At 38.0% G+C, this 11,709-nt stretch overlaps 2 protein-coding genes across 3 annotated transcripts; one reads left to right on the forward strand and one right to left on the reverse strand.

Annotated features, from left to right (window-relative positions):
- The first annotated feature begins 2,568 nt into the window (after positions 1-2,568).
- Positions 2,569-5,012, forward strand: LOC122081737 (ataxin-10). The gene is made up of 2 exons (XM_042648968.1): positions 2,569-3,436; positions 3,573-5,012. The coding sequence occupies exons 1-2, from the start codon at positions 2,821-2,823 to the stop codon at positions 4,484-4,486; spliced, it is 1,530 nt and encodes a 509-aa protein (XP_042504902.1). The 5' UTR covers positions 2,569-2,820; the 3' UTR covers positions 4,487-5,012.
- Positions 5,013-6,968: 1,956 nt separating this feature from the next.
- Positions 6,969-10,795, reverse strand: LOC122081738. Of its 2 annotated transcripts, none has more exons than XM_042648969.1 (5): positions 10,601-10,794; positions 10,087-10,334; positions 9,488-9,698; positions 9,200-9,356; positions 6,969-7,358 (listed from the first exon to the last, which is right to left on the reverse strand). In XM_042648969.1, exons 1-4 carry the CDS (start codon positions 10,700-10,702, stop codon positions 9,234-9,236), a joined length of 684 nt encoding a protein of 227 aa, XP_042504903.1. In that variant the 5' UTR covers positions 10,703-10,794; the 3' UTR covers positions 6,969-7,358; positions 9,200-9,233. The 2 variants fall into 2 exon arrangements, with proteins under 2 accessions (XP_042504903.1, XP_042504904.1); XM_042648970.1 differs by lacking the exon at positions 6,969-7,358 and adding an exon at positions 7,682-8,082 and having other exon boundaries at positions 10,601-10,795.
- Positions 10,796-11,709: the final 914 nt, after the last annotated feature.

The following is an 11,709-nucleotide window of genomic DNA, read 5'->3' on the forward strand; positions in this document are numbered from 1 at the left end:
TCGTACAATAATATGAGTATCCTATTGGGCCTCTAAATCTGACGCCTCTGTGGGTCCTATGTATGGTTCGTAGTAACCCCTTCTAGCTAACAAAGGCAAATGAATGTTCATAAAAGTCATGTTGTGGCACTATGACGGGTGTAGAATGTGGATCTTCTTGGGAAAAGGGGGTTCTGGGTTACGATGCTGCCTACGTGGAAGGTCATAGGTGAAAATTTTATTACGTAAAGTGAGGAAGTTAAGGGTAGTTTTTTCAATATATTAAGTGGGTACTCGGTTATTAGGTTATGGGAGGTAGTTAAGTATATTAGTAGAAGTAGGAAACGTGGGAGAGGATATCATGGAATTGGCATAACTTATCCTTATGTGGTTATTGTATCATGTGTTTCTTACCAACAGAAAAAAAAATTGTATCATGTGTTTAAAGACAAGTAAGTAATAGAAGAGTTATGGACTTATGAATTAAACTTATCCCATATTTTATCTGCTATACTCTCTCTCTCTCTCTCCTCAAGAAACTCTTGTCCTTCTTTTCTATTCGAGGTTTCTTTATTCTCAAATATCTAACCTATTTCCATCTTTCCACCATTCCACGGCAAGTAAAGGGCGTGGCCGATCTCAGGGTCAAGGCCAAGGATTGTTACCAACACCATTGATAGAACATGCACGTAACATCTTGGTATCAGTGCCAGGTTATGGTTGATGAGCAATGCTTCCAACGGATTGAAGCAAGCACCTATGACCTTCCACATAGGCAACATCGTAATAGAATGTTCACAATAAGTCATATTGTAGCACTGTGATGGGTGTGGAATGTGGATCTTCTTGGGAAAGGGGGTTCTGAATATAAGTTGATATGAAAATTTGGGATAGGAATACTCTCCATGGAGCCCAAAGATCAGAAAATGATTTCACAACTGTGGTTATTTTGGCACGTGTGCTCTGGTCCTCCCAGCTAAGAGATCACTCTCTAATCCTTGGGCTCTATGGAGAGGAGGCGGATTCAAAAATTTGGCATCAATGAACTTATTGGATTGGTTATGTAAATTGTAAGTTTGGACTTCCATCACAATCCTATATCCAACGTTGATGTATCTATTGAGTTTTACCCTCTTTATATTTTCATTACTTTGCAAAGTCATTAAAAGTGAATTTTTAAACTCCACAAAGTATTGGGGGAGAAGTTTCATAGCCCATAATAAAATCAATGGATGTCACAAAGACTCTACAGCATAGTAGGTTCGATAATGCATATACTAGAAGTTTTTCTAGTTCTGCCATATGGAAGGTTAGATCGGAATAAAACTCTGTGGTAGGTAAACCCAAAGGTATATTACTTGAATATCAACTTTCAAGATGAATGAGGTTGACCACATGGCAAAGCAAAGCAATGAACAAATCCTAAAATGTATCAAAGGAGGGCACATAAACATACATGAGAAAGTACATGATTGAATTTGAGTATGAATTTTGATATATAGCAAATGTAAACTATTTCTCTACTGTCATGAGAAAGTACATGATTGAATTTGAGTATGAATTTTGATATATAGCAAATGTAAACTATTTCTCTACTGTCATGAGAAAGTACATGATTGAATTTGAGTATGAATTTTGATATATAGCAAATGTAAACTATTTCTCTACTGTCATGAGAAAGTACATGATTGAATTTGAGTATGAATTTTGATATATAGCAAATGTAAACTATTTCTCTACTGTCATGAGAAAGTACATGATTGAATTTGAGTATGAATTTTGATATATAGCAAATGTATACCATTTCTCTACTGTCCAATGATCAGTATTACAATATCATTTCTCAAAGTGGAAAAACTAAGGGTACCTGAATAGAGATTCTATCTAATTGAGTTTTTCCTTGAAATCTTGAACTCAAATTTGCAATGAAAATTAATTAACTTTAAGGTAAGAGATTGTTATCTAGTTGTGTGACCCTTGTACCATAATTCATGTGAAATAGATATGGTAATTTGGACTGGGCATAAAAGCCACATGACTCATGGTTTCAAGTATTGGTATCATATTAGCATCGGCTGAGATCGCTACCCAATACTTGATCTATCCAAATGGATTACCCTATCATTTCAGGGGTAGATAAGTACAAAAATGTAATTTTTTTTTTTTGTTAAAAGCAAGAGCAAAAATGATTGTTACACACCGATCCAATTTGATCCAGATCAGTATTATACTATTATGTCAATATTGTCGATACTGATACTGATATTGATACTAATATCAATATCAACACCGAGATCTAAATTCATGACACTAGTCACACGACCAGGTAATTTTGTGTGCGACATTGTTTTTCCCTAGACTTCAATTTATAGAGAAAGTTTCCACAGATGTGCATAAAGGAAAACCCACGATTATCATTATTGTTACATTTTTACCTTTGGTGCTTATCCGTTTATCGGGATTGCATCGGTCAAGGTCCATATTAATCGGATCTAACCGAAATTAACCGACACGATCCGTTTTAGAACCAGGGATCGCTTCTAACGTTTCTTCAACTCGAAGAAATGGTTTTCAGAACCCTAGTAGTCCCCTGGTCCCCTACATCCCTATTACCAACTCTTTCCGCGACAGTGTAGAGACAGTTCAGACAAGAATCATTTTCAGTGTGAGATATAAAAGGAAGGAGAGAAAAAATTTTGAAATAGAGTCGTGAAGGCGAAGATCTCTGAAAGGCTTTGGAAGTGGAACCCGCGGCGAAGACGGGAAATCATTTTCGCAGCGACCAATACTGAGCTATGCAACAGAATCTTTCTCTTCGGGTTTGCTAGTTAGATTTTAGTAATGGAGATTAAGCCATCAGCACCGGAGTTCATCGTCCCCGAAAACATCCTCCGACGAATACTCGCCGTGGCAAACTGTTACAGATTAGACGAAGCCCTAGAACTTCTCACGGAAGCCGCTCTAACTGAACATGGCCGCTCTGACCTAGCTTCCAAGCACGTTCTCCCTGCTGTTCTTCAACTCTCGAGATTTCTCTCTTCTTCGTCTTCGGCTCATCGTCATCTTCTCTTTTCCTCTCTCAGACTCCTACGAAACCTTTGCGCAGGAGAAATTGTTAATCAGAACTCTTTTGTAAGAGAGAATGGTGTCGAAGTTGTCTCAATCGCTTCCGGTTATCTGGGTTTCGATTCGGATTCCGATTTTACCTTCGTTCGGGCTGGATTGTTGGTACTCGGGAATATTTCTTTGGCTGGAGAGGAACATCGGTCTGCCGTTTGGGATTGGCACTTTCCGGTTGGGTTTTTGGAGATTGCAAGAATTCGGAAGGTTGAGGTTTCTGATCCTTTGAGTATGATCATATATAATTGCACTAAAGGAAGCCCTGAGCGAATTGGAGATCTGACTGGGGTTCGAGGTTTACCTATCCTCGCCGAGATGGTGAGGAATGCTTCAACAGGTGTGTTTCTTTTTGTTTTTCTACTCATGCGGATTACACTCTTTAAATTCACACTAAAGAACAAAATAAACCCTAAACCTAGAACTCGTCAATTTTTTTCCCTAAATCTACTGCTTCTCTGTTTTGGTTTTACCAGTTGGATTCCAAGAAGATTGGTTGAAGTTGCTTCTTTGTGGCATTTGCTTTGAAGATTCCCATTTTCTTTCGTTGTTCTCTGAATTAAGCTTAGTTGATAATGGCAACAATGATGGCAATTTTAAATATGGAGATAACGATTTTACAACGGAACAAGCTTTTCTGATGAGTACCCTTGCGGAGTGTTTGAACAAAAAAATGGCTGAAATTTATGTATCAAATGATTTCGCGCGCTCTGTTCTTGGAATACTGAAAATAGCTGCTGGGGTTCTTGATTGTGTTTCAAGAGGCAAGTCTGATCTTCCAACGGGTTCTGCTGCAATCGACGTTCTTGGGTACTCACTTACCACTCTGAGGGATATTTGTGCACGGGATGAGATGGTGAGCTCTGTAAAGGATAACTCAGGTGGTGTTACTGAATCGTTACTGTCATCAGGAATTGTAGAAATCATGTTAGATTTGCTTCGTAACCTCGAGCCACCTGCAATAATCAGGAAGTCTACCAAGCAAGGTGAAAGCTGCGAAAACCGTAAAGGATATATTGCTTCTAAATCGCCAAAGGTCTGCCCTTACAAAGGATTCCGGAGGGACATTGTTGGTGTCATTGGGAATTGCTTGTACCGTAGGGACCATGTACAGAATGAAATTAGGCAGAAGAATGGGGTTCTTCTGCTATTGCAACAATGTGTTACTGATGAAGATAACCCATTCTTAAGGGAATGGGGTATTTGGACTGTAAGGAACTTATTGGCAGGAAATGCAGAAAATCAAAGGGAAGTGGCTGAATTGAAGGTTCAAGGGTCTGTTGATTTGCCTGAATTTGCAGCACTTGGTTTGCGAGTGGAGGTAGATCCGAATACTGGTCGTGCAAAGCTTGTTAATGTCTCTGCTGGTGAAAATATTCCTGTAAGTTAGACAAGAATTTGGACCAGATGGTGTTCTTTATCTGAGTTCTGGAATTGCTCTTTCAATGCCTCATATGATGTTGGTTCATGGTTCGTTGCATCTTCTTGATTGTATATGGACAAGGGTTCTGCATACCTTCCCTGGTGGAATGGATAGAGAAGAAGAATGTACCCGTGTAAAGGTAATATTGAAAACTTTGTAGTTGTGGCAAGCTAGTCTTGGGCCATGGCAGAGTAGGGAACTGGGAGGTGAGTTAGTATTGCAGTTCAAAACTGAGACTTCTCCCTGTCTCGTCTCTCCCACCTCCACTCCTTCTCTGGTTCTTGTTTTTAGCTCGACCATGATCCTTCTGTGCTACCTCTAACTAATTGTGAGGCGCAAGGGCCATCATGGCTTTAGATTTTGGTTTAGGTGTAGATTGCAAAACTTAGCCTTAATATTTTCCAATAAATTTCTGCAGAATTTCTTTGAGACAATTTTGGGTGTTCTTTTTTCCAACATTAGTGAAATAAAATCATAAATTGGGATTCTTCGATCTCTTCATAATTTCATGAGGAAAAAGGTAGTCAATTGAAGCACAATGGCTCCCATTGTGTGGAACTATGCATAAGATATGCAAAAATGAGGAGAGTGACTCCCATTTTTTTTATGGCTATAATGAATTTCCCTTCATTTTGTACTGCTCAGGCCTAACAACTTTTAGATGTAATTTATCCTTTTTTCTCAGCCTTGTGTACAGAAAAATATCAGTTTGCCAAAAGACCCAGTCACCATCGCCCACAGTCAAGGGGGTGTCCCTGACCGAGACCTGATGGTGTCCATCAGATATGGCCATATGGAGAACAGTGGGGCTATTGTCGATTGATGCAGCTCCTCTATTGTGCACAAGAGATGGCAGCTTGGATTCAACGCTCCGCGTATTGTCATGGAACCCAATATATGGGCATATGCTTTGAGTCGCTTTAAGATGTTGGATCTGAGCTACTGCCTCTTGAGCTTCCCATTATTTACCATGCCTGAATAGAGTGTGCAGACATTGACAGCAAAACTTTCGCCATGCAAAATATCTGAACTATGAAAGCTAATATTTGAGTTTTCATATAATTTCTATGAAGATATTTTAATCTAGAAGAATGGTATGACAAATCTAACCATTGAAAAATAATTTTAATAGGTCACATGTTAAATTTTAGTCTCAAAATAATCATTTACAATCATGTTCAATTGGGAATCATGTACAATTAGGGGAGAGAGGTGGGGAGTGATGGGACTGTCCTATCTTTCAGCCACAGATGAAGGTAAATTTTGTCTTCTTATCAACTGCATACTCCCTCCCATGTATGATTAAGAGCGGTCCATGCATGGTTTGGCAGTTTACATATCTTGTCGAATCATGCTCATTGGTGTCGGCATGCGTCGCTCCTCCCTTTCCCTTCCACCATTTTGGGGTAAAAAACAAAAATGTATGATGATGTCCCGTTCATACTATGCACTCTTCACTCTTCACTCTTTCTCTTGGTAGGTTTAGATTTTTCAATTCCTTAGTTTTCCCACGCCACAAATTCAGATCAGCAAATGATGTATCATCAATATCAGCTGAGATTGATTTTGATACCTTACCGATCCAAGATTAGGTATTGTATCGGTATCAAGTTAAAAAAAAAAAAAAAAAAAAAAAAATTCATTTTTATAAAAAATGGGGTAATATTGATTAATCTAGACTGATACAACCAATCTCAAATCGATATTTGTCAATACTAATACCGATAACTAAATCCTTGGATCAGCCTGAAATTTCACACTTATGCATCCACCCTATCTGACCTACCACGTGATGAATCTAACTGCCCTAAATTTGATATAGGAAAACCAAGGATAGTGTTGATCCGTTGTGTTCTATTTTCATTTATATTTTTTAACGAAATAAGTAATAGTTTGATGATGGCCAGCTGCATCCTCCATCAACTATCATATGTTGTTCTCATATGTTGCTGGTGATTATCATTGACCAAATGTCTATACATCATTCCATCAAAAAAATGTTGATACATAGGCAATAATACTTTGTTCTTTCAATTAGACAAAGGTTTGCACTTGATATGTCGATAACGTATTCTAAGAAATGATATCAAATACAGCCATTTTCTTCCACCGATGATTTTAAACATGTGAAACCACTATTTATTGAACAAATATTTGTCATCTAATCTTCTAAAGCTCAACATTCTGTAGGTCTTGGACGCCTCATCCCCTAAGATAAAAGGCATACCCAATACAATAGGCTCCCGCATATGTGAGGTGTGGGGGACGGGGCAAGACGCAGACTAAGATCTCAACTCTAAATCTAGGTTAAAGATATTTGGCTATACAACTATACTTCAAAATTGTTTGTAATTGGGTAGTGAAACATTTGAAATTAAGGTTATTTGGCATGATTTCTTGGATAATGTATTCCAAGAATGCATACCAAACGCAGCATAAAAGTTACAAGTGACCTGAAATATGAGATTATATAAAGATTACATGACCGGTTATACGTTGCTCAGGGATCCCAAGGCTACATACAAAAGGAACACAATGTGATGATAATTGGTACTAGTTCTGTTGACGGAAGTACTAACAGTTCAGGAAAGAATCTACATATAAAGGACCTTTTTCTGCACCAATTCAGACAGAAATGTAAGGGGGCTTCCTATGGAAAGATAACTCTACTGCAGTATATTTTGTCGATTTTGACTAACATTTTCTGACTACAACTCCGCTTCCACAATAATCACACCCAACCTCCCCTTGGAAGAGTTCAAATGATGGCTAGACAGTTGGGCTTTGATGCAGAATTTTGCAACTGCCCTTCTCCAATGATACAAATGCTTGATATCTCCTGAGTCACGATGCAAGAAGAACAACAAAATATAATCAATGTTTTTCTTTAATCATTATAACCTTAAGATAAAGAAGAAAAAAAAAAAAAAAAAGAGTACTGAAGAGTCTAAAGGTTTGATCAATGAGTATACATATGTAGCAGATGACACCAGACAAAAATTTACCATAGAAGTCAAGTTAGATATTTGGGACATCAACTGCAATAGTACTTCCCCTTTAAGTAACCTGCCCTACCAGGTAGTTTGTAGGTTGGCAGGTAGGTAGTTTATCACACTCTTTGAGTTAAAAGTGCCACATTGATATAACTCCAAGACGCACTAATGGAGTAATGGGTGCTTATATTAGCATTAGAACAAGTAGCCCACCAAAATTATATTTCAATAACAAAAGAGTACAGAGGATGCTCTCCAACTACATTGGAAAATGGTAATCTTGTAAAGTAACTAAGCTTTAGCTCCAGATACAATTCCTGGTAGGAGCAGTTTCATGTTAAAGTAATTAAGCTCTATCATAGCCAAGCTGCTCATCCTTCTTCTTCCACATACATTAACCAAGGAGCTTTCTAACAGTAAGCTTTCTTCTTTCCCTTTTTGTGTCAGCAGAAACAAGAAGCTCCAAGATAATTCATTAACCACAATATCATGCCTCAATACTACTGGCTAAAACGCCCTCATAGAGCTGGTTCGGGGTTGAGCTTATTGTATGTACCATCAAAACTTGCACTGCATTGTGCTTTTATCAGTTGTTGTAACCAAAGGATGGAACATTGCATGAATATCCATTGCATATCAAAATAAATAAATGAATAAATCAAATCTCACTCCTTCAACTCATAATTTCATCAGCCATCTGCAAACCGTCGTATTTTCCAAGCTTCCATTTGCTATTATCTTGATGCTAATGCACTATTCACATTGGCCAAGATAACAGTTTAAATTCCAGTCACTTACCATTACTATCAGTCACCATGTGTGTGCATTCATAAGTGTGCATGTCTGTCTAACAAGGACTTTTCTTATCCTTGGGGAACACAAAGGTTCCCTCATGAAGTGATGTCTAGACAACAGTGTCATTACTCCTCAATCAGCACTCTAAACACCACTGGAAGTGTCAAATTGATAGCTAATAAAACTGTGGATAAGAAGCCATCCAAATTCCATGTCTGACCCAACTGAATCATATAGAACAATGTGCAACTTTCAAAATAGTTGAGTCACAACTATTCATAGTAGTCGATACATGTACCTTTATCACAAGCAAATTCGGAAGCAGTTTTGCTTTATTTACACTAACCAAGATAAGAGGCTTCACTGAGGTTGGAATACCTCAGTAGCTTTGATGTTGGTACCAAAAAAAAAAAAATGGAAACTTGGAGGTTCAAACATGTAGGACTGCCAAGACCCAATAGCAGAGTCAAATGTTGAGAGCAAGCCTTGGGAATCTGGTTCCTGATATCATCATATCACCATGGTTCAAACTGTATAACTGAGGAATTATGGTTTTGCAGCTTGAAGCCACAAGCTCATTCATGATTCATAATAATAGCATACTGGTGTTTTTGATAAATAAACATATCAGAAATGGATTGATTCCATGTTTCTCAAATGCTCTATTAAATGTTGCTACGTTGTAAACTTTTGAGATCATTGATCTCCAACTTATTTATCAGAAGGGTAATAGTACTTGCACCGTGGTGGCTGTGTGTGCCCACTAAATGGCTATGCCAATAGAACAGAAGTAATAAAAATAAGAAATGAAACAGCCCACAAGCTGTCTTACAGGGAGAAACAAGAAAAAATTAGAAATATATTTTGGGAAAGAAACTTGGAAATAACAGACCTATTTTGTTTGAACTGCAAAGCTTCAGCACTGGTCAAGTAAAAGCTACATCCGATCGGAAGACATACTTGACGCCCTTTGTGACGTTCCGGGCTTCATGTAGCATACACTTATCACCATGAATGTGAAGTAGCGCCATCCCTTCAACAGGAGCCACCTTTCAATGGGAAATACCAAATTAAGAAAGCAGATATTCCCCCAAGATAACTGTTTAGTAGCTGAATGGACAAAATGCAGTCCTCATGCAAGCATGATAAGTTGGAAGGAATGACAGAGACAAAAATTTACCTCGGCAACAATACCTCGTCTGGAATCATAAAAGACAGTCTCTCCTCCAACTAGTGACTCGGAAGATTCCTGCTTGCTGCCTGGATGACTACTGCCTTTGTGCCTTACACCACCACTAAGATATATTAACAATGTATAATAAGTACGACATTTATCCGGAAGATCAACACTTTCATCAATATGCCTCCCAAAGCGCTGGCCCACATTGTACCTGAATCTCCATCAATTAGTTATATTCATGAAGAAGAGAGCAATTGCAAGGGAACTAAAGTTGGTGGCTCATTGGTTTAAGCGTCACTGAAACTATTCACAAGGTTGCCGGTTCAACCCTAGTTGACACAGCGAAATGAAAAAGTTCCATAGGCATAGCTCGAAAAATTGAGCACAAAGGAAGATACATAAAACCCAAAAGGGTAGGTTCTTAAACAATTGACCCAATTTATATTCGTTTAAACCAATTTAATCTTGATTTAGCAATTCAGTTTCTTTTAGGATCTAGTTCTGTATGAGGAGTTCAAAAAAACTAGTCAATCGTGTGCGAATTCTAATTAAGGTTTCGAAAGAAAGAAGCAGTTCATCAGAGAAAATATACAATCTACCTGTAGAATCTGATATTTGGATTTAAACCCACAGCAGATTTCCCCCGAATTTTAATATCGGAAAAGATATTCCGGAGGCCAGACTCCCATATAGTTTCAGCAAGAACAGGGTCATTGACAGAAATACGGTCGTTGTCTCTATAAGCTTCCCCTTTTGTCGGGCCCAAGCTCCCTTGGTGAACGAAACCAATGGACTCTGCAGCGCTGACAAACGCCTTGGACTCGGCGGATGTAAAGAAATTCGGAACCTGAAAATGATGAAAAAGACGACAATTGTACCAACACAAGTTAATTCCACCAAAAAAAGATATATATCACCAATTCAAATCGAATTTCTTCGGAAAATATTCATCTTTAGATGAGTAAAGATGATTCGTTAGGGCGTAGTTGAAATCCAGCACCCACATCAACGATCAGGTCCCTCCAAAACCATTAAAATTCTTGGCAACTATCTATCAACTCTCTACCCAACAAAAGGCTAAACAAATACGGATGGAAGAAAAGGTATTGGTACCGTGAAGAGATGGGTGTCTCTAAGGCGTGCAATCTGGAGATCTCGTTTGGGCTTGATCACCGGCCACTTTGTTTTCTTCGCATTTGCTCCTTTTTCGCTCATCTCTGTTCCCTGCTTGTCTTCTTACAGAATAAAGAGAACGCCGGAAATACCGCCACTAGTTCTTCCCTCCCTAACTTTCAGATCAGAGGCCTCCGGTTGAGGAACAGCCTATTTATTTAAGGTATCAATACCAGGTATTCGGTCTAGTTCCGGTTTTGGTTCCAAGTAGTATTAGGGTGATTCAGAACCGGATCAAGTTCCGTCTCGGTTCTAAAAATTGATACTCGTACCCAACCTATCCTGTTTAGATTCGATTCGATTATGGTTCCTATTTCGATTCTGTATTCAGTTCTTATTTGGTTACAATATCCAGTTTCAAATTCAATTTTGTTACGTAGCTACTATTTTGAGGACAAAATATAAATGTTTATTCACTACGTTATTGGTCTTTCCCAACAAAAGAATGAAAGAAAAAAAAAATCATGAGCTTTCGATCATCTATTGAACTTCTAATATTGTTAATTTCACTACTTTAAAACACAATATGCAGAGAAGAGGAAGAACATAATACTTTAAACTTAAAGAGTTACAATTAAGTAGATTCTTTAATTTACGATTCATGAGTCCCAATGCAACAAAAACTAGAAAAAAAAAAAGAGGGTTTTAGAGTTTGACTATAATTAAAACTCTATAAGATGATTTATCATTTAGGTGATTGAATATATTGAGTTTTCATATAAATAATATCAAGTTTTTAGTTAAAGAGGAAAAAATGGACATTAAGTTATTCGGTCCGATTTTGATTAGAACCATCAATTCTTGGCATAAATCCAGATCCAGATTGAACCAAAATATAAATATTTATTTTAAATCCAAGATTTAACCATATTATAATGAGTTGGATTTGGTTCAGGGTATTCCATGTGGATTCAATTTTTGATTTCGGTTCCGCTTCCGATTTGACACCCTTACAAATATTTATCATGAATTAGCCATGGACTGGCCGCCATACGGCATAGGCCAATAGGCCATGGTGCTAGTGGCATACCCTCTCCCCTCCCCTCCCC

The sequence above is a fragment of the Macadamia integrifolia genome, chromosome 6 (assembly GCF_013358625.1).
Source record: "Macadamia integrifolia cultivar HAES 741 chromosome 6, SCU_Mint_v3, whole genome shotgun sequence".
Taxonomy (NCBI): Eukaryota; Viridiplantae; Streptophyta; class Magnoliopsida; order Proteales; family Proteaceae; genus Macadamia; species Macadamia integrifolia.

What these genes read in the sequence shown, in the direction of transcription:
- LOC122081737 (XM_042648968.1), top strand. Translation starts at nt 2,821, where the DNA reads ATGGAGATTAAGCCATCAGCACCGGAGTTCATCGTCCCCGAAAACATC. An exon ending in GGTGAGGAATGCTTCAACAG is followed by an intron (nt 3,437 to 3,572) that starts GTGTGTTTCTTT and finishes TGGTTTTACCAG; the next exon opens with TTGGATTCCAAGAAGATTGG.
- LOC122081738 (XM_042648969.1), bottom strand. Translation starts at nt 10,702, where the DNA reads ATGAGCGAAAAAGGAGCAAATGCGAAGAAAACAAAGTGGCCGGTGATC. An exon ending in GAGACACCCATCTCTTCACG is followed by an intron (nt 10,335 to 10,600) that starts GTACCAATACCT and finishes CATCATTTTCAG; the next exon opens with GTTCCGAATTTCTTTACATC. An exon ending in GACGAGGTATTGTTGCCGAG is followed by an intron (nt 9,357 to 9,487) that starts GTAAATTTTTGT and finishes TCCCATTGAAAG; the next exon opens with GTGGCTCCTGTTGAAGGGAT.